This window comes from Fusarium mangiferae (assembly GCF_900044065.1).
Source record: "Fusarium mangiferae strain MRC7560 genome assembly, contig: FMAN_scaffold012, whole genome shotgun sequence".
Classification (NCBI taxonomy): domain Eukaryota; kingdom Fungi; phylum Ascomycota; class Sordariomycetes; order Hypocreales; family Nectriaceae; genus Fusarium; species Fusarium mangiferae.
Genome location: NW_024573932.1, coordinates 22,256 through 41,992, shown reverse-complemented (window position 1 = coordinate 41,992; position 19,737 = coordinate 22,256). Strand labels below are relative to the sequence as shown.

The 19,737-nt window shown below is 49.0% G+C and overlaps 9 protein-coding genes across 9 annotated transcripts; 4 read left to right on the top strand and 5 right to left on the bottom strand.

The window, feature by feature from the left end:
- Positions 1 to 231: 231 nt before the first annotated feature.
- On the bottom strand, positions 232 to 1,506 carry FMAN_07769 (uncharacterized protein; the record flags this gene model as incomplete). The annotated part of the gene is made up of 1 exon (XM_041821164.1): positions 232 to 1,506. One exon carries the CDS (start codon positions 1,504 to 1,506, stop codon positions 232 to 234), a length of 1,275 nt encoding a protein of 424 aa, XP_041686971.1.
- Positions 1,507 to 1,969: 463 nt separating this feature from the next.
- Positions 1,970 to 3,117, bottom strand: FMAN_07768 (putative histone H3 methyltransferase DIM-5; the record flags this gene model as incomplete). The annotated part of the gene is made up of 3 exons (XM_041821163.1): positions 1,970 to 2,436; positions 2,491 to 3,004; positions 3,064 to 3,117. The coding sequence occupies 3 exons, from the start codon at positions 3,115 to 3,117 to the stop codon at positions 1,970 to 1,972; spliced, it is 1,035 nt and encodes a 344-aa protein (XP_041686970.1).
- Positions 3,118 to 4,811: 1,694 nt separating this feature from the next.
- FMAN_07767 (uncharacterized protein) lies at positions 4,812 to 5,814 on the top strand (the record flags this gene model as incomplete). The annotated part of the gene is made up of 3 exons (XM_041821162.1): positions 4,812 to 4,814; positions 4,875 to 5,633; positions 5,692 to 5,814. 3 exons carry the CDS (start codon positions 4,812 to 4,814, stop codon positions 5,812 to 5,814), a joined length of 885 nt encoding a protein of 294 aa, XP_041686969.1.
- Positions 5,815 to 6,511: 697 nt separating this feature from the next.
- FMAN_07766 (putative coatomer complex beta chain) lies at positions 6,512 to 9,580 on the bottom strand (the record flags this gene model as incomplete). The annotated part of the gene is made up of 4 exons (XM_041821161.1): positions 6,512 to 6,660; positions 6,714 to 8,712; positions 8,768 to 9,188; positions 9,276 to 9,580. The coding sequence occupies 4 exons, from the start codon at positions 9,578 to 9,580 to the stop codon at positions 6,512 to 6,514; spliced, it is 2,874 nt and encodes a 957-aa protein (XP_041686968.1).
- An 814-nt stretch (positions 9,581 to 10,394) lies between these two features.
- FMAN_07765 (putative mago nashi protein) lies at positions 10,395 to 11,160 on the top strand (the record flags this gene model as incomplete). Its single annotated transcript, XM_041821160.1, has 6 exons — positions 10,395 to 10,432; positions 10,516 to 10,553; positions 10,618 to 10,713; positions 10,764 to 10,827; positions 10,883 to 10,970; positions 11,020 to 11,160. 6 exons carry the CDS (start codon positions 10,395 to 10,397, stop codon positions 11,158 to 11,160), a joined length of 465 nt encoding a protein of 154 aa, XP_041686967.1.
- Positions 11,161 to 13,368: 2,208 nt separating this feature from the next.
- FMAN_07764 (putative VID24-required for vacuolar import and degradation of Fbp1p) lies at positions 13,369 to 14,664 on the top strand (the record flags this gene model as incomplete). The annotated part of the gene is made up of 4 exons (XM_041821159.1): positions 13,369 to 13,923; positions 13,976 to 14,126; positions 14,181 to 14,538; positions 14,598 to 14,664. 4 exons carry the CDS (start codon positions 13,369 to 13,371, stop codon positions 14,662 to 14,664), a joined length of 1,131 nt encoding a protein of 376 aa, XP_041686966.1.
- A 310-nt stretch (positions 14,665 to 14,974) lies between these two features.
- Positions 14,975 to 16,465, bottom strand: FMAN_07763 (putative TRM11 Catalytic subunit of an adoMet-dependent tRNA methyltransferase complex (Trm11p-Trm112p); the record flags this gene model as incomplete). Its single annotated transcript, XM_041821158.1, has 4 exons — positions 14,975 to 15,141; positions 15,196 to 15,401; positions 15,481 to 16,298; positions 16,352 to 16,465. The coding sequence occupies 4 exons, from the start codon at positions 16,463 to 16,465 to the stop codon at positions 14,975 to 14,977; spliced, it is 1,305 nt and encodes a 434-aa protein (XP_041686965.1).
- Positions 16,466 to 16,864: 399 nt separating this feature from the next.
- FMAN_07762 (uncharacterized protein) lies at positions 16,865 to 18,199 on the top strand (the record flags this gene model as incomplete). Its single annotated transcript, XM_041821155.1, has 6 exons — positions 16,865 to 17,008; positions 17,061 to 17,205; positions 17,258 to 17,320; positions 17,370 to 17,471; positions 17,543 to 17,650; positions 17,709 to 18,199. The coding sequence occupies 6 exons, from the start codon at positions 16,865 to 16,867 to the stop codon at positions 18,197 to 18,199; spliced, it is 1,053 nt and encodes a 350-aa protein (XP_041686964.1).
- Positions 18,200 to 18,203: 4 nt separating this feature from the next.
- FMAN_07761 (related to ankyrins) lies at positions 18,204 to 18,860 on the bottom strand (the record flags this gene model as incomplete). The annotated part of the gene is made up of 1 exon (XM_041821154.1): positions 18,204 to 18,860. One exon carries the CDS (start codon positions 18,858 to 18,860, stop codon positions 18,204 to 18,206), a length of 657 nt encoding a protein of 218 aa, XP_041686963.1.
- Between the last annotated feature and the right edge of the window lie 877 nt (positions 18,861 to 19,737).

Here is a 19,737-nt window from a genome sequence, read left to right as displayed (position 1 = left end):
CCCTTAACATCTTGCAGCTTGAGATTTACGAACAGCATGGTCAGGCTGGCCCTGAACAGAGGCTGAGTAAGAGGAGAGAAGGGTTGTTTGAAGCTCAAGTCTTACCCTGAGCCAATACGTATGAGACTTGCAAGTGTCAAATAACAACATTGATAAAGGAAGGACAAAATATCCAAATTCATCTATCTACCCTTTGTTCCTATTAGAAGGTCTCCTCTTGAACCCAACATCTCATAAATGCATCAGTCTATCCTCTGCATATCCTAAAAAACACCTGACGGGCCTATAAACATCATCGCATTGACCAATACCTCCAAGATATCCCACTTCTCGATAAACCTCTTCCTCCGACATGTCTAGCTGATCTCGGGGATAGAAGAACTCGCCATTGACAACCTCGTCTATTCCCTGTAGGGAGTATTTGCGTAACCAATCATCCCAAACTCGATCCCAAACCAAGTTCGTTTCGGTGGTGCTTGTTTGCAAACAGCCTTCTCGCCACATCATCTTGTAGTTGAGAAGCATGGCAGTAAGAAAGTCGGTCGCCGTTCTACTGGAACCGAGCTTCCACGATTCTGAGCGGGATGTCTTTTGCTGTCGCCATATTTCGCACCAGACGAGAAAGCGTAGGATGAGCTGGCTAGGAGTCCATTGCTTCATGTCTTCGGTTTCAGGGAGGATGTATTCATGAATGGCATCAACCCTCGCTGCTGTCCTGACCCCAAACATGAGACCCTGGAACACTGGCTGAACCGCAGCCAGAGCTCGACTGAATTGGCGATCAGAGAGTGTGAAGCCCAGCAAGTTGTACCACTCCATGAAGTGAGAGAATGCAACTCGGACAGGGGGAGAATCTACGAAAGACAATATCTCTAGGGCCTTACGCCTCTTGGCCTTGCTGTCCTCAGGGGCAAAGAGCTTCATGACCATGGCATTAGCAAAGTCGTGAAAGTATACATCGGCGTGCAATCCTTGCGAACTTTTCGGGCGGTTCCCGAGGTAGAGAATAGGGTTTGTGAAGATGATGAATTCGTAGTCGCACTGCTCTTTGTTGCACCAGTTGACGGACGGATTTCCTCTCCCTCTGTCAAATTGACGACGAATCAAGCCTCGACGCATGAGTCGTGAGCGGCGGAGAGAGCGAGAGACTTGCCTAGTGCGAATACCACCCGAGCCGTTGTATGGAGTGTTTTCGCATACACGGAGTAGGTACTTGACGCAAACTTCTGCACCAAGCCAGCCTTTGGTGGCTTTCTTCTCTTTAACAGGCTCAGATCTGTCACGGAGGGCTTCCAGAATGCCTGAGATACAGCCACGAGGCCATAGAGGCGGCCCCTGAGGGTCGGCTGGAGGTTCGTTGATATTACCATCATTCTCTGGTTGTTGAGACCCATCCTGGTGGTCATTTGGGGCATCCGATGAGACGGGTTCTGAGTTCACATAAGTAGACGATGGAGATGAAGAGATAACAGGGATGGGACTTGGTAAATTATTTGACTGCTCCATAATTGAATACAGAAATGAATTTGACAATATCAACAGTAGGGGGGGGGGATGAAGTGGCAGAGTCGTAAAATCTCGGGAATGGATGGGAAAACTTATATGAACACCATTTCCCAACGTTCACTGTACCTTGTGACTGTCAATTCAACACCCAATGCGAGACGAAAGCCTGAAAAGCATTGTTCCGAGCTCTTCTCAAAGAACGACGGGGAACAAAGAACGCGGATATGTTCACAAAGGAACCGAGTCTGGTCAGCCCCTGGGTCACTCCCATGTTTCAAAGAACAAGGAGACAGCCAGTTATAGAAACTGGCGTAAAATGTGACATGTTTATTTTCATGTTTAAGTAGGCTCAAGTGCAGGCGACTCACTTCGAAAGCAGATTGGAGTTGATGAACTTAACGTCCAAGTTGCGTCCAGATACCTACCTCCCTTGTAAGAAGTTCATCTGGCCGTTCAAAATTGATCACCACAAGAACTTCCTGCACTTCTTGCTTCCACATAGACAGCGAGTCATATGATCGATGTCGCCACCCGATTCCTCTCCCTCGTGTGAAACCCCATCGACATAATCAAATGTAAGCTCCTCACCCTCAGGTATGTCCTTGATTGCGAACAAGGCAAGATCGTGAATATGCTTGTCAGCATGATCACCGACGCGCGCAAAGATTCGCATGTTGGGGTCACAAGAATGGTTGACGAATCGCGTCGGGCCAGACATGAATTCGCCGTCTACCTCAAGAGATGGGCCCTTTAGCCGATGGTCGAATGAGTCGGGATCTGTGAATTTGTCGAGAGCGAAGAGGTAAACATCCTTACGTTGAGAGATAACAGACTGTGAGCGCCGTCGATCTGCTTCATTGGATGTGATGATCTCACCGAGATATCGGTCGACGAACTGGCCTTTCTTAATTGACACGGGAGATCTCACTCCTATTGTTTTGGTCAGTGAATTGTTCACTAGTCAAAGATGAGAATGACACTCACCCCATCCGCGGTCTGGGGTGCGGAATATCTCCAAAGGAATCGTTCTGCCGCGCTCGACGACGCGATTTGGGCAGTCTATACTACAGGAGCAGCTCTGGTGACACTCATAGATGGGCATTTTTGAGTTATGGAACTTGGAGCGCAAAAGACCGGCCTTTGCACCGTGGGAGTGGTAAGCATATGCTATCCGCCGAGGCTTTGGCGTGGTTCTCTCTATCTTGTCACCGAAAGCATCGAACTCCTCTTCATCGCTAGAATCGTCGTCTTCTAGATCGGCGAGACAGTGACAACTTGTGTATTGGCACTCTGAGTCCTTGGCGCAGGAGCAGCCGCTGCGGAAGCTATCACCAGCTTGCTCAACTCCTTTACCAAGGACGACGTTGTTTATGAATCTAAAGTCATCAGGGAGTACCTCATCGTCTTGTTCGTTAACAACTGTCACTGGGAGTGTTGAGTGAGTCGGAAAAGCGCGAATCTGACACCAGTGACAATTATTGCGCTCTACTTCATAGCCCTGCAGGTTGGATCCATTAGTCATAGCTATAACCGACATGAGATTGGGTGAGTACGTACTTCTCTGCCGTGGAAGTAGAAATGGCGTTCTGTGGCCTTTAGCATCGCAGCCATTGTTGATTGTGCAGTGTTACTAGAGAGGATGGTTTGTTTGTTTTTGGCTCAGAGACGGTGCAATGCTGTGTTGATGGTAAGAAAGCGAGACAAAGAAAACGAAAGGTGGGAAACATGTATTATTGGATGAAATTCAGAGCCGTTGTCTGAGAAGAGTAAAAAGAACACGGGTTATTCATCTCTGTCTGGTGTAAAGCAAACATGTCGAGCCTGAAGAGTTGGAGCCCACGGTGAAGCACTGAAACTGAGTTGGTGGGTGCCTGTCAAGTAAAAGCCACATGCTGATTGGCCCCTGCTTCGGTGAATGTCAAGGCGAGTGAGTACCTACACTATAGAAAACCTGCTGAAGATTCCTCCTGCAAAAATAGGCAGGGTCTGTCTTGGACATTGAGTCCTACCTACTAACTAAGGGAGTTAGTTATCTGTGAGTAGACAAGTAAGGTAGTCAAGATTAGGTAGATGGCAGTGTTGCACAGTAAACAAGGGCATTCCTGGACATGGCCATGGTGTTGCATCTGAGAAGCACGAGATCTATAAGACAAGATCGTCATTAGTATAGTTTAGTAGTTAATAATCAATCTCTGGGAACCCCTGCCTGGTCTGCTCATACAAAACCCCGCCTACCAGCGAGACTCAACTTGGTGATACCTAGTTAGGTACCCTACCTCCAGTAATCTACACTGAGCTACTGATGAATTACCTACTAGTACCTTATCCTGTGATTACGAGTTCCTCGAGTTTCTTGGCTGAAGCCGTAGAGGCACGCTTGGCACGTACCAAGCTCTCCAGCACATCGTGTGCATCATACTACATAAAAGGCCGCGTCTCCCCCGGTTCTTTGACTGACGACTTGAGCTTAATCTTTCGTCACCTTGACCAATATCTAGTCTATGTATCTCCCTGTGAATTGATCCCTGCCAGGCCAGGCCATGCAATCAATCAATCAATCAATCAATCAATCAATCAATCAATGATCAGCAAGTCATTGACTGAACCAGATAGAACAAGCAATTGAATACAGCATTGCACCTCTCACTCCTCTTTTACTCGACCGAGATTCAAACTTGATCACCCTGAACCAAATAAAGATTAGCCAACAATAGCAACATTTCTTCTTCCTTGTCTTACATAGTCCGGCCGGCTCCTTTTTTTAAGCTCCAAGTTTGTCCCGCTTCTACGCCTCCCCCGGCCCCTGGTCTGCTCTACCTAGCCTGGTCGGGTCTGGCCAGGCCGTGACTTTTGGTGGGAAGGCCCCCCGAAAGGAAGAGGCGATAGGTTCGGCGACCCCAGAAGCAAAGCAAAGCCCAGCCAACAAAACTCGGCTCCCGTCTATAACCATTCACATCATACGCATACGCATACACATACACATCCATTATTCTCATACATAATACTTAGTACATCCTTCGTCTTCTCTCTGCGCCTCTTTCGTGCGTCCATCTCCTCAGCGTCCATCTCCTGCTCCTCTTTCGTTCAGTCAGTCAGTCAATCATTCAACTGCGACATCTTCTACACCCGCCAAATACGCTGCACTATACTACACTGCACTGGCTGTCCTATCTGATCTGATCTGATAGATCTGCGACCTTACTTTGGCCTGCGATGGCTAGTCACTAAAGTTGGGATCCTCATTCCTTAACAAGACCTTCAATCCACAGGTCAACGGCGATCGTCGCTCGCCCCTTGTAGCAAACATGGTCCGGCTCTTCTCTGCTTGCAACATAAACATGCCATCACCTCTAACATTCCACTTCTAGGGCTGCTGCCTCTCTCGTTCTTCGGGTCCCAACTCTCCCTACCCAGGTGGCGCACCCAACGCTTCGTCCCGCGCTATCAATCCTCCCCCGCTGGCACTCCCAGAAGCTGCTCAACCGCAAATCCCCGCCGAAAGACGTCGCCAGCACCGTCGCAACAACCGTCCCCTGGATCAGCATATCGATAAGCCTTTGCGACGACACGAGTGGACCTCACGCGATCGCACATGGACCAAGAGCGAATTGATAAAGGAACGAGCTGCCTTCTTTGACACAAGAGTCACCGGCAGGCCCGAGATATGGCAGACTATTCATGCGGCGCTGGCTGTCTTGTGGGATCCAGAGGGCCAGGACGCGCAAGACGACGGATCCAATGGCCTTGCGACGGCTCAGATGATTCTGTCCGCTGCTGAGATCTCTCTACCAACTGGCAACCTCTCCAATGGCGTCTACGACTCTCTAGGAAACTACTATCAATTGCCGGAATGGGTTGTTTGTGATCCGCTGAATGTGCAGGAGGATCGAGAAGACGGCGCAAAGAGCAATGTCTCAAATGCTGGCGACGATACAGCAGCGGATGAAGAACTGAGCGACGAAGAGATGGAGGGCAAGAAACAAGAAAAGGGCAAAGAGGTGGACGATGCCCAAGAGACAGTCAAACTACGAGCCAGGCTCAGTGAGAACGGCCAAGATATCAATGTCGCCATATATGAGTCGGATACTGTTCGTAGTGTAGCCAAAAAGATTGCTCTCGAGGCTGGCGTAAGTACCTTGCCTATTCTCCGGCGATGGGAGCAAACAGAATGCTAACGACTCCCAGCTTGCGTCGACCAAGAAGATCAGGATAGCATACATGGGTAAGATTCTTAAGGACAATCTGTCTCTTACGGCACAAAACTGGCAAACTGGCCATGTCGTCAATGCCCTTGTCTTTGACATTTGATCGTGCCCTGCTCTACCCTACCCTACCCTACCGCTGTCATGTCATCCCAGCGCCAGACAGAAGCAACATGGTCCCTGAACTTTTGTCTTGGCCAAATCCTTCACTCTCATCGTCAACTTATCTCAATGGCAGCTATGCCTTTTATTGATCCGCTACGGTCGGCCATTTTTGGACAATACCCTATATCGTTTTTATCCTGCTTTTACCACATCTGTGTCTTTTGGAGTTGGTGGATGCTGCTGGTCGAGCGATGATTTCCCCATCACTTACATTCCTCTCTTGTCCCTTCGTGTCGAGATTGATTTTGGATACTATTAACAGCCGTTGTTCTTACTATACACGTGCGTATGAGCCCAACAAGGCACCCGACAGGGCACCCAACATAAGTTCGGCAAGCCCCTCGCTAATATCACTTTTCCCTGTTCTGAACGAGAAAGCCTGGCTATGCAACCATACTTCGTGATAGCTACTGCCTCTGACTGTGACCCTGTATGAAACCATGTGCCTTTGTAATCAACGTCTACCTAAACCTGCTTACAATGAACTCTACCAGGGACCCATCGCACAACCTTTTGGTGGGAAAACACCCATTAACATGCTCCGACCCTGACTCCCAACCATCGTCATGAATCTTGCAATGCTGAGACAACCCTTCACGTATAATTAGATCCAGGTGTTTGTACGTATATCAGCCGACCTAAGCTGTGGACCCGATCTTGTTAAGTCCCTTCAAAGAGCCCAAGCTCAGTGCCAAGCCTTGTGATCGACTTCTTATTCTGACGAAACCAGTGATGGGTCCATCCTCGCCCTCCTTCTCAATGCTCAGGTTAGCGAGAGCATCCTCGCCTAAGTCCATGGTTAGCACAATCCAATCATTACCAGGGACTAGAATCACTTACCAAACACACTCCTGGCGTAAAGATTGGCACTCAGGAATTGACAGTCGCCCTTGAGGCTGGCCTCTGGTGTTAGGCAGTTCATATTTGTGCAGGCCATAAGCTGGTCGAGGAAGTCACGTAGCGACTTGGCCTTGGAGTTAATGTTGACCTTGTTCTCCCACTCGAATTCAGTCCACATAGTGCGGAATTGGGTCTCCGTGCAAGTGGCGGGCTGGATGTAGTCCATGATATCGACGTGTAGGTCGTTGAGAATAACGACATTAGTATCAGTAGAGTGGGCACCGTCATACACGACGTTACCAAAGATGACACCAGTGTCTGTTGATGAGACCTTGATTGTGCATTGCACGTTGTGGAAGTCATGAGGGCCCAGGTTCTGCGTAGTAGGTCGCTCGACAACCTTTAGGTCACCAAGCGTGGCGAACTCGACTGAGAGGTTTTGAAGTGTCTCTGTTGTCTGGTTGACAAGAAGGACATCGAGAACAATGTCGAACTGGTGAACCTTGACATATGCCTCAGCATACACGGGGTCTGAGAATCCGGTCAACTGAACCACACGGCTAAGCTTGGAAGACAGGTCTTCAGCGGTGCCCTCACCACCAGTTGCCCTCTCCAGATCCACCTCGATCTCATCGAGGCCTTCAGTGGTGTTCTTCTTGGCTAGTTGTCGAATTTGGACAACGTCGTCAACCTGCACAGCAGTCTTAGCCTTCTCGAAGGCCTCCTTGGCAGCTCGCTTCTTCTCCTCCACCTGGACCATGGCTCGGAAGGCCTTGCGGGTATCATCCAACCAAACGGTCTCAAGCTCCTTCTTCTGCTCGAACTCGGCCAAGGATCGTACACATGACATGATTCGGTCCACAGAGTCCTCATCAATGGGGGCTTTGACAAATTGAGATTGTCCAACTCGAATGATAGAAATCATAATCAGCATGGCCTCAGCCCGGAGGGCGTTAGTTCGAGCCTGGTCCGAGGAAATCTCATGATGTCGCATCACAAGCTTGACGAGAGTAGATGACAGAACAGTGGCCAGATAGTAGTCTCCATCAAGAATAAGCTGGCGGAGAGGAGGCTTCTGGGCAGTCTTGACGGCCTCTAACTTGGCAGCTGCTGAAGACTGGCTGGTAAGAGCAGTCTCGGTAGCATATGTGCCATCAGCCAGGACCTTGCGTGAGCCAGATGGCGCGGCCGGCTTCGATGCTCCGTTGATGTGATCGTCGGTCTGCTCCTCGGTGTCATGAGAATCCAATAGACGTTGCTCCGATGCGAGAATGGGCATCTCGCCGAGACTAGCTCGTATCCTCTTCCAAGCCTCTCGGATGTCCTTCTCTTCAAGAGAGTACTCACCAATGATCCACATAATGCCACGGTACACTTTGCCAGCTCGGACCTCACCCAGGGTGGAGACAAGCCGCTCAATGATGGTAGTACGCAGATTGGGGAACTTTTCAACAACTTCCTTGACAAAGTTGATAACATCGACAGCGGAAGCGTTGTTGAAGTCGGCAATAAAATCCATAAGCAGCTCCACGACACTCGCTGCGACCTCGGAAAACTTGATTGCGCATTGATGAATAGAATGGATAAGGAGAGATCGGTACTCGGTGTTCTTCTCGTATTCTTGGTCGACTGTCTTGGAAAGTTCCTTCTTGAGCAAGAGGACAACCTCTTCCACATTCTTGCTGGATACCATCTCAAGAGCAAGACCAAGAGCCTTTCGTCGGACATCGATGTCGGTACTGGACAGAACTCGGAGAATCTCCATGGTCAGGTCATCAAGGACACCCTCGTTCTTCTTGCGCAATTGATCGACTCGGTCAAGAACAATCAGCTTGACATTGTTATCGGCTTCCTTGATGCTCAGCTCAATGAACTTGGCGGCGGCAGCCTTCACTGCAACAGGGTTGTTGGTTAGAGCAGTAAGAGATGAGGCAGCTTCGTATACGACAGTTGAAGCGCCAGCTTCTAGCAGGTCGAAGATCAATCGCAGATAACGTGCCTATCAAACAGTCAGTGGCTATTCAGCCTCCGCCGTGAGTGACTATCAGACAAACCTTGTTCTGGGAGTTCTGAACCGCATCCTTGCGAATAAACTCGAGTTCGACAAGCTGAAGAAGCTCCTCTGCGTTGGGAATGCCTTCAAAAACGGAACTCAGATAAACAAGGGCAGCATCGTGGTCAATGCTGACGAGAGCGGCAAAACCATTCCTTCGGCAAACACCGTCACTCTCTCCCTCGAGAAAAGTCGAAATAAGTTCGGCGGCATCTGGAATCAGGGAGGGTGAGTGCAAGAAAATAGAGGCGATGGCAAAAACGGCGTTTTTTCGGACATAGGCATGTCGGTGTTCGAGGCAAGATCGTGCTGAAGAGAGGAGAGGCTCAATGAGCTCAGCTTCCCTCAATTTGCAAAGGAAGCGTAGGGTGTTTCCTCGGATATATTCGTTGGGATGTTGAAGATCGTTTCGGATACCGTTACTACAAGAGTGATGTCAGCAAAAGCCCATCGCAGCGATCAAATGTCATGGCGTATAAGTAATAGTAGTACTAAGGGCGTAGCCGTACCAAACTAGAATCATCTCCTGCTTGAGCTTGCCGCTACTGTCAAGCTTAGGGCAGATTTCGTAGTAGAAGTAAAGTAGCTTCTTGAGAGGCTTGTACTTTGAAGGCATGACGAAACGGATAATGTGCATTAGAAGACTGGGCATAGGATCGCCATTGAGCATGATGGTCAAGATGCGCTTCATAGTCTCGACCTTTGTCTCATCGGTACCCTTCTCCAGCTGCATGCGCAGATCGGAAACGGTGGGGACGTCGGCCGCATTGTCCTGGTGAACGAGACTGTACGCATTCTCAAGAAAGCCAGACATCTTGAAGGGTGTCGCCAGTTGCTGGCCGAGAAAGTTGGTGGGAGTGTTTGTTGTAGATGGGACGTGGCTCTTAGGGGGACGTTTGGAGGTGGATTGGAGGTAAAGGTGGTATCGACTTCGGCGGTGGGGAGGCTCAGCTCAGGGGTTCAAGCTGCTTTAGAGCTTTAATTGTCAGGTTGAGTAGCAGAATCCGCCTTGGCCATTCGCTGAGTGGTATCTGGCGCGCAATCGCTATCGGCTCTTACCAGAATCCCCTGTGGTATTTTGGACCAGCTCTGGACGGCATCAACTTCAAGAAGATCTGTCCTGCCAGCGATGTCGAACAGGTGGCACTAAGCGACTTGATGTGAGGGACACTATCACGTGATTTTACAAGGGGTAGTTTTGTACTTTGAGGCTACCCATTCAATGATGATTTCTTTATCCTTAACTGCAGATTGAGAGGGTAACTTCTAAAAAAGAAACCATCAGATGCTTTTAAACGATGGTTTATGACTCAGACAAACATAAGGAGGCCACTCTTAGACCTGGTGTAGTTACATTGCCTCGTTGATAGCTGAGTCTTGGGTTGACAGCTAGTGTACTTCCAAAGCGGCGTGCCTTAGTTGGCTGCCGACGGTGAAGGTCTTACACCTGATGGAGGTGTCGCTGTCGTAAAGCTGTTCTGCCCCGCCGACTATGGTCCGTGCACACATCTTCTACCACAAGGTCCCGCGATTCTTTCTCAGCCTTGCGATCTCAAGTGTGATAGTTGATAAATCTTGACTTGAGTAATACCACCAGCCAGTCTTGCCGCCTTCCCATAGCAGAAAAAATGACGTCCTCAAACGAGCCGTTCTACTTGCGATACTAGTAAGTCTATCATCACGACTTCTTCTCGCTTCCCCGTCTAATTGGTTGTCGCGAAACGATGCTAATGACGTTTCGTCAAACAGCTCTGGCCATATGGGTCGTTTCGGTCACGAATTCCTTGGTACGAATAGTTGTGCGGCGTCTATTTACTGTTCTAAAGTTATCCTAACGTGTTGCGCGCTCAGAATTCGATTTTCGAGTCGTCGGCGATGGTCGCAGCGCGGTAGCCCGATATGCCAACAACTCCAACTACCGAAACGATAGTTTGATCCGAAAAGAGAGTAAGGAATGCAACTAACCCCGCGGAATCAGCATTTCTGATAAGTCATAGTGTGTGTCAGCTCAGTAGTTGTCGACGAAATCAAGCGCATCATCAAGACGAGCGAGATCACCAAGTACGGCGAATCGAACATCCAGTGGCCTTGCCTGAACATCGCTGACCCAACGTAGAGAAGATGATTCGAAATGGCCTCAGAAGAACAAAGACGGACGCCAGGAATTGGAGATTCGGATTGGTAACGATCATATCGCGTTCGAGGTCGGTCATTGAGGCAGCATATTTCGGAACACTACTGACAGCACAGTAGACTGCCAAGATTGGATCCCTGGTGGATGTCACAGAGTCTGCTGACCCAGAAGGTCTGCGAGTGTTCTACTACCTTGTTCAGGATCTCAAGGCTCTAGTTTTCAGCTTGATCGCTCTGCACTTCAAGATCAAGCCAATTTAAGGACGGGCCCGACTAAAAATAATGGGATACGGTGTTATGGGATCGAAAAGTCGAGGATGCAAATCTCGATAATAGAGGTGATGATTCGGATGTAGCTAAGAACGATACCCGGGCTGTGAAAGATAGGCGTGAAAGACTACCAGAAACAAGCCATGTTTACATATCACGAATGAAAGAACAATATCACCAAAGAAGCGATCCCATAGAAAAGCATTTTGGGCACTATTGTCGGGTAGGTGGGAAATCACTAGATACTTTACCGAACTTCTTCGATCATAGAGCTAGGGAAACCTTGGCTCCTCAATGCAGGAAATATTGAGATAATGCCCTGGGGGATGTGGCATGACGAGGAATGGAGTCATTTGCTAGCTACCAATCGTACCTGATGACAAGAGTCGGATCATGCTATATGCTCTATTTTTCAGCCTGCAATATGCAATCCTAATCAAGACCTGAGTAGCACACGCTTGGACCAGACTTCCTGGGCAGGCTCACATGTGAGGTTGAGTGAGCGGTCTGGAAGAGCTCTCTGCACTTGCAAAGCAATCAATAATAAGATGCCACTTCCCGGAGAAAGAGCAAACAGGAGTGATTTAGAAGAGATGATGCAGGTGGCGGAGGCTCCAATACTGCGAAAGCTAATGAATAGGCGACGGGTAGACCCGTGAAGGAAACGATGATGCGAGATAGAGATGGTAATTACCAACGTGGTATTCCATATGGTGATTTCAGATCATGCCAGCAAAGCAAAACAAAACAAAACGGTCTGTCTCGGAGTTGGTGTGTGCATGCATCATGTCTCCTTAAGTTAGAGTCCCATCACCCCATATGAAATGCAAGCGGCAACGTGGTGGGGGTTTGCTGGGGCTGCCCGATAGCGCCTGGGGTACGTGCACGGAAGCAGCCCAATTCTTGTCCATTTGCATGAGGAAGCATCTGATTCTGTATCTGAGAGAGGCGCCGGCTCGAGTCTTGAGGGAGGGTCCTCATCGCCACTTCGAGGTAAAAACTCAATTGTGCAATTTCCCTTTGTTATACCTTCCAGTAGATGAAAGGTCTTGTTAAGGTTCACCATGGCCCGCTAAGATGGAACTGGGACTGGACCTAGGTAGACCTAGACCTAGACCTAGACCAAAGTAGACCCTGGTCAAGCCTCAGCATCTCAGCCGAAGATGAAAAGGAATCATAGTGGAGAGGACACCTCGATCTGCATCTTCTCAAGTTACATGTCACCCGGGGAAGTAGGCAAAGCTTTCCACAAAGACTTTGAATGGAGAGTTTCAGGCAAAGTCGAGTGACAGACAATGGGAATACGGACAATTAATTTACTTGATCTTCTTAGGCTTTTTTCGCCATTTTAGCACGCTTATCTTTCCTTCTGTAGGTACTGAGGCAGGGAATAAGACTGTTTTTGGTACCTGAGTAAAACTTATAGGTATGAGTCGGTAAGGCCTGTTTGTCGGGTGTTTCCATACCTACCTAGTAGGTAGAGATTCTTCTCTTCATTACTCCGATCTAGTGAGGCCATCATGTTGGTTGAGGAGTTGCATACCCCAAGTTACACGGCATCTGCCTTCAACCCAAGACGCTTGATCATGTACAGTATTACCTTGCCTACCTACAGTAAAATCATGAGCTAGGGAGACTTGGAAGACTCCCCGTCTTGCCGAGTGGAGTGGATGGCCCACCAACAAATCCGCTAGGTACAGAAACCCCGGATGGCAGCAAATCAAGCCCCTCGTCCGTCGATATGAAAATGGAAGACAACCCAGCAGCATCACCGACCGACTTTGACCCTTTTCTTGCCATCCATCAGTGATCATCGGCCCATACCCATATGCGATCTGGCATCCATGCTTTAACCTGCTGTCTTCCCTCACCTGTATTATTACACCACTCTCTCCCTCAACTTTTGTGATGGGCACGTTGTTTGTTTTCTAAAGGGCTTTCAGGCGCCCCCGTTCAACTCTACCAAAGTCGCTAGTCCCCGAGATCGCCACCCGTTTTGGTGATTAGCACTAACTTGCTTGTTCTCCCCTCCGGCCTCCAACAGCGCTCGACGTCAGTCAAATCCTCGCAACATACATACATGATTTACTGGTCGATGTGATACCCACGACTCTTCTTGTCTTGTTTATGAACTTCTGTATATCGCGCATCGACATTTTCGCCGTCTAATTGCATCATCTCCCATCACACGTCACAACAATGCCAACACCATCATCAAATCCGCCGGTCGAAGCCGCTTCGCCTCGGTCCTACAGTTTCTCGACATGTCCTGACGATGTTCAACATCAGCCACGTCCTATCTGGCAGTCACGCGACGATAATCAAGTCCATGATACTGATCTGCCCGACTCCAATCTTTCTGTTGATGTCGGCTCGCCCCTTGCCGTCGACGCGCCGGCTGCGCCCGAAGGCCCGAGCGACGATGCCATCATGTATGATGGGCGTCCATCTGACGAATCGTCCTCAAGGTCTTCCACCATGTCTCCTCGTCCTCAAACTGCTACTACGGCTGCCACGACTCCAATGCCTAGCGGCCCAGCGTCTGAAATAAAGGGAAGAGAGGCCGAAATCGGCAGTCAGTTGAGCCGAGAGCCTTCAAATAGCACGCAGCGAGCATCTGAAACCGAATCAATCGCTCGAGAATCATCCAGGCGGAGAGGGTCGCCGAATGGAGAGTCAGATTGGGTTGATGTCGATGCGCAAGAAGATGAGCTTTGGTCTCCGTCCATGGGCTCTGACTTTTCATGTATGAGGGTGAGTTAAAACGTCGATCGCACTGCATATGCAATGACCTGACAATCAAAAGACTATCCCTTCGGCTCCTTCATCTTACCTACGTCCGGGCAGCAAATTTCATGGCACGCAACAGTCAGAGAGGCAGGTCTACGATGTGCAGGTCGAAATTAAGCATGTTGACATGCGAGAGTCTTTTCTCTGTGGCTATCTGCGTATCCAAGGTTGGTGGTCAGAGTGCAATCAAGATCGACAATAACACTAACTCTATTTTCAAGGTCTAACCGAAGACCATCCCACCCTCACGACATATTTCGAGGGCGAAATCATCGGCTCCAAGTACAGTTTCTACACACAACACGAGAACTGGGGTGCAAATAGCAAGGTTGACTTGAGTCATTGGGCCAAGTTTACAGCTTTTCGTCCTTTCCAAAAACAGGCTCGCAAGGGGCCTGTCACCATTCGAGATGCTGCCCAACGAGAAACCATCTTTATGCGCTGGAAAGAGCACTTTTTAGTTCCAGATCATCGAGTTCGCACAATAACGGGTGCCAGCTTCGAAGGGTTTTACTACATTTGCTTCAACCAGGTCAAGGGTGAAGTAAGCGGTATCTACTTCCACTCTAAAAGCGAAAAGTTTGTTCCCCGTACCAATATCAATCACGCATCATTTCCTGCATACTAATTGGCAACAGGTTCCAGCAACTGGAGCTGAAGCATGTCCCCGACCGGGGATGCTTTGCCGCTACCGAATTTCGTTAAATTTACGGCTCCATCAGTGCAAAGCACACTACAAGCTTGGAGCGCGGCGCCGCTACGAGCACATCGCCAGTCATCGACTAGGTTTCGTTGCAGGACCGGTTTGGGATATCCAGCAGTGTTATAACAACATATTTATAGATGGGAATACGGGATGGGTTAGGGCCCGCTATCATGACGTCTTGACGTGCCTACGCATGTTGCTTTTGTGGGTAATCAGGATTTGGGTTTTATGGGCAGTTATCACATATGAATGCGGAGCATAGGAAGTCTTTGATGGGAGCAAAGCGAAGTCATTCCTGTAAGCGAGGTTTTATTCTTCGGCCTCGAACTTATTGAAATATCCACGTCGAAACGGGTTGAGTTCGTCTGCCGATGTTCCGTTCAATGTGAGCTTCTGTCTATTTGTGTAAGCCCCGAGGGCTTCTTGCGAGACCTGCGAGTCGGGGAGCCGACGGTAGGTGATGAGTCTCCTGGACCCTGCGAAATGTCAGTAGGTGCAGGATCAGCAACAAGGCTCCAGCGGCAACTCACACTTGTTGAACGGCTGGGTGCAGACAGACACAACTTCCATGTAAGGATGGCTGGGTACGGGAATCTCTTGGTCTTCGTCGTTAGCTGTTGGCATCCAGAATGACAATCGCCCTTCATCCACCAGAGTCTCGGCTGCAAAACTCAAGATATCATCGAGCATCACCAGAAAGCTATAAGGCTTCTTAGGTGGCACATAAGTTGGTTTCCTGCGGTAATCAGCGAATGCGCAAATCAAACGGCCAGGACATTACGTGCATTCCATGTTGCTTCCCCTGCTCTATCAACCAGGGGGTCTTCTCAGGGTCACGGAGACCAAGAACCCTCAGTCCCTCTCTCACTCCATATGGAGGATCACAAACAATTCCATCCCATGTGCGAAGATGCCTCCTGATTGGGGTGTTGGTCAAATCGGCCGAGAATACGTCTCCTAAGCAAGACCCAATGCCATACTGGTCAAAGTTGCCTTTCAAACTCTTGTTGCCACCCTCGCCGCGGATACTTCGACCATCTATATCGCTTCCGAATGCAAGGGCACCGAAATGGGCACAGGCGATGGGAAAGGAACCAGTTCCAACGAACGGATCGTAGTATAGCTTGCCGGGGGCAGCGAGTGCAAGGTTGGCAGTGACGAGAGCGAGCTCAGAGTCCATGCTCGTCGTTGAGATATATCCTCGCTTCTTGAGGTCGAACTTGACCAAGAGTTCTCGCGATGAGTTCCCTACATGTCGTGCGAGATACATCATTGTGGGGTCCAAAATATTCAAGGGAACGCTGTTATAGGGCCACATTTCGAAGATGGTGAATAAGTTGTCAGGGTTGGTCATTTTCACAGGCCCAGTCCAGCCCAGAAATCGGAAAGAGTTGATAAGTTCGATCCTCTTTTTGGCTGAACGAGTTCCTTGGTATGGGTCAACATCGAACTTGAATGATTTTCCAAGATAACCATCCCAGACATGAGATGTGTTTGTCTTGACTGATTCATGAAGTTCATCCAGTGTGCGTCCTTTGCCCCAGAGCTCATGGACAGATTGAATTAGAATGGATCTCTTGGCCAGACGTCTAGCCGATTCAACCGAATCAAGGTGCACGATACAAAATGGGGACTATTCACAGTAAGTTTCTGGGTTTGACCAATATCATCCATGGGAGAAGAGACTTCTTGGCTATAGTCGACTATTTTCATATCAAGGCCTTCAACCAAGGCCAAAGCCTCGATCTCAGGGACTCGAAATGTCTCATGCGCCTGAGCAAATTTGATGAGGAAATCCATCTCAATTTTCAGTTTCTCGTGAATCTTGTTGTGTAAGAGGAAGTTCAGTTTACCCTAGGATTTGTGACTTGGGGTGGTGGGGGAAGTCACACCAAATGCCTGACTCTATTGATCAGGAAATTGCCTTACTCAGATATGAACCCTCAAAGCGCTCAGTACTTCACAGTCCAAATATCTGGGGAAATTCAGTGATTTGCAGAGTTGAGGATGCAGCTCGACCAAGAGGATCTCTTTAGGTTATGGCCTTGAGAGAAAAATTCGCCGAGAAAAACCCGGCTAACCAAAACGTTCCATTTGTGTTACCCAGCACCTATGTTAGCATTTGCGACTTACACACGTGCAGAATCAGCAATTGACATCACACACGGTATAATACCATACTTCTCCTGACATTCAGCCATGTTTCCAGCTGCTGCGCCGTCGATTTATCAGTCGCCAAAATGTTTTGTTTCATACGGCACTATGGGGTACCTTGACACCAAGCAGACTCCTCGCAAGGGCAAGCCGTGGACTGCAGTTATGTCTTTGGATTTCATTCATAAGGTTTGAACAAGCATGGACGCTCAGAGTGAATCAAATACTGAACTGAGGTTAGGTTGATCTTATTCTACCCTCAGAGGCCTATGATGCTGCTTGTCAGCAGCTGAGCAACGCTCGACATGCCCCTCGCTACTCGAAGGTAGTAATGTCGCTTGGAGATATTCTACAAGGCGACTTTTTTACCGAGTATATTAAGAAGGGCAAGCAATTTGCACTGTGTCTAAGTGATTCTGACGCTAACCCTGTTTTCAGGCGATATCATGATGCTCTCAGAGGGACAGACAACGGTTGGCATGCTACTTACCTTGCGCGAAGGTATACAAATGGATCAAATCCTTGGAGGTTATATACTGACTCTTGGTAGGTGTATTGACCATGTTCGTCGACAAGGAGACATATGAACGTGCAGGACTTGTTGGTAAACCATATGGTGCAAAGGGTGGACGAGGGTCAAAACCACGTTGGGGTGAGTGGCCAGATAGCAAGTGCCAGAAACAACAGCTGATTCTCGTGAAGTGGTAACATACAACCTTAGAGATCCATCCATGCTTCGGGGGCACAAGGGCTATGACAGGCTGGTCTATGCCTGCAAGGCTGTCTTCACTCAACCCATGACATGGCTCTTCTGCAATAGCACAAGCCAAAGTAAGCATAACCAGGCTCTTTGAACCCATATGTTGATCTCATACTAATGCTTTCCAAGTCCCGAATCCCGATCCTCTGCAAAAGTTCTCCCCCACAGCCTGTGCATCAACATCCAACATATCGCAGGATATCGCTGTTCTTCAACCGAGCCTCGATGTCGACCCAGAGATTCTCTCTGAAAATGATCGCGAGTCTCTGGAATATTTCGCCACAGAAGTTTACGAGTGGTTCTCGCTCATTCGCCTTGGTAGTTCGCGTGTGGAGCCCTGTGACAGCATCGACCCCTATCTGTCAAGGTATTCTGTACCAGGCAACGATCCCAAAGAATCCAAGGTCTGCAAGTTGAGTTGGGAGGGTTTCATGTCAGCACAGTGGCTTCGTGGCTTGCTCATGGATGTGCTAGTTGCTTGTCCTTCGAGAACATGGTTTTCCCTCAGTGCTACGAGCTTTTCAAGAAGTGTATCTGGCAACAGTGATGACCTCACTATCCTGAGACCACCCAGCGCGGCCGGGAGGTATCTCATGTGGGAGACAAGGTCGTCGGATTGATCCCTTAATCTTGCTTCGATCGTACGTTGCGTTCATCCCCGACACCACCCTCACCAAGGACAGCGTCCTCAACCAACTTCCGCAGCTCAGCTTGACCTTGAGGGGTGTTGAAATCGTCACGTTGAGCCAGTTCCTCGATTCTTCTACGGAACTCTGGGTCTATTTCCTCGGGAATGTCTGTGGTCTCGTCCATAGTGCCAACAGTAACCTTCATTCCCTCTGGAGGGGGAGGGATAACTTCAGGCATGACAGCCGCTGCTGTCGAGGCAGGATCATCGGCCTTCTTGGATTGGACCATGGCTAGGTATTCCGCAACAGCAGGAAATTCAGCTTCCGCTTCAATCTTTTCCCTAGCTGTTAAACCTTCTGATCCCCGGTGGTTGATGTTTGCTCCGAGCTCTTCGACGAGGACCTGAGCAGCATCTTGGGTCTCGACAACAAACAAGGCAGTCTCGTTGTCTTCATCTTTCAGGTCGACGTCGACATTGAACTCGCGAACTAGCGCTCGCAGGAGATCGAGATGATTGTAGCTGGCAGCGGCGTGGACGAGTGAATAACCATGCTCATCCTGTGACGATGCGAGTGCTGGGTTCTCTCGGAGGAGGGGCAGCAACGCGGGGTTGTTATCGGCTGCAAGAAGAAATGGGTTTGGGGTAGACATGATTCTGAATTTATGCCCGGTGCTGTTTTGCGACAAAGAATGAGATCTGAATAGGTACCTAGTAGTTTCCCTTATGTACAAAGTTGAGATAGGTTTCTAGCTTGTCGCGTCGTCAGTGTTGAAACCGTTGAAACTTTGTTCGTAGGCAGAAGGAAGATTTTTGGCGGGGTAGCTTGCATGTGGAACCCCACAACCCGTCATGACGACTGACAAAATATCAGTATTTCCTCCATTACCTACCTATACAGATTAACTCATGGCCTTCTATTAGGTACCTAGGCAAAAGACAAGCTCTATCAACCAATTTAGCCCCGATATGTCACTTTTAATCATTTTCCAACACCTGGCGTTCAATTGTTGCCGGCGTGACGCACCAGACACCATCATTCCAGGGCAAGACCCATCTAGAGTTAGTAAGTAAGGTAGGTAGGTTAGGTAGGTAGTTTGCCCCTCCACATCCAAAGTGCTTCTTGCCTGACCGGATGGTGAAAGGATCCATGCGATGACTCAGTAAAGGGTCTACCAGTTTCCGAACTTGAACACAAGAGTCTGGGGCCTTGATTGAACATTGATTTCTCTTCCGTGTAACCTTTGCCCCTCAGGGATAGCGGCCTGACTCACTAAGAGAGCCTAGGTTGGTTCTTTATTGAGGCGGTGCCGTAAGGCAGTTTTCGACCTATTCCTGGCCCGCATCGACCTTAGCACAACCGCCACAACCTCATTTGAGCTGCGTCTACAGAAATACCATCGCGGACCCGGGTCTACATATAAGAGGCCCAGCCAGTGGCATTATCTGTACCTGTTTTCAGTTGATACAACACTTACAGATACCCACTGTGCACAATAATACGCACACTGTTGCTCAGTTCAGTTCACT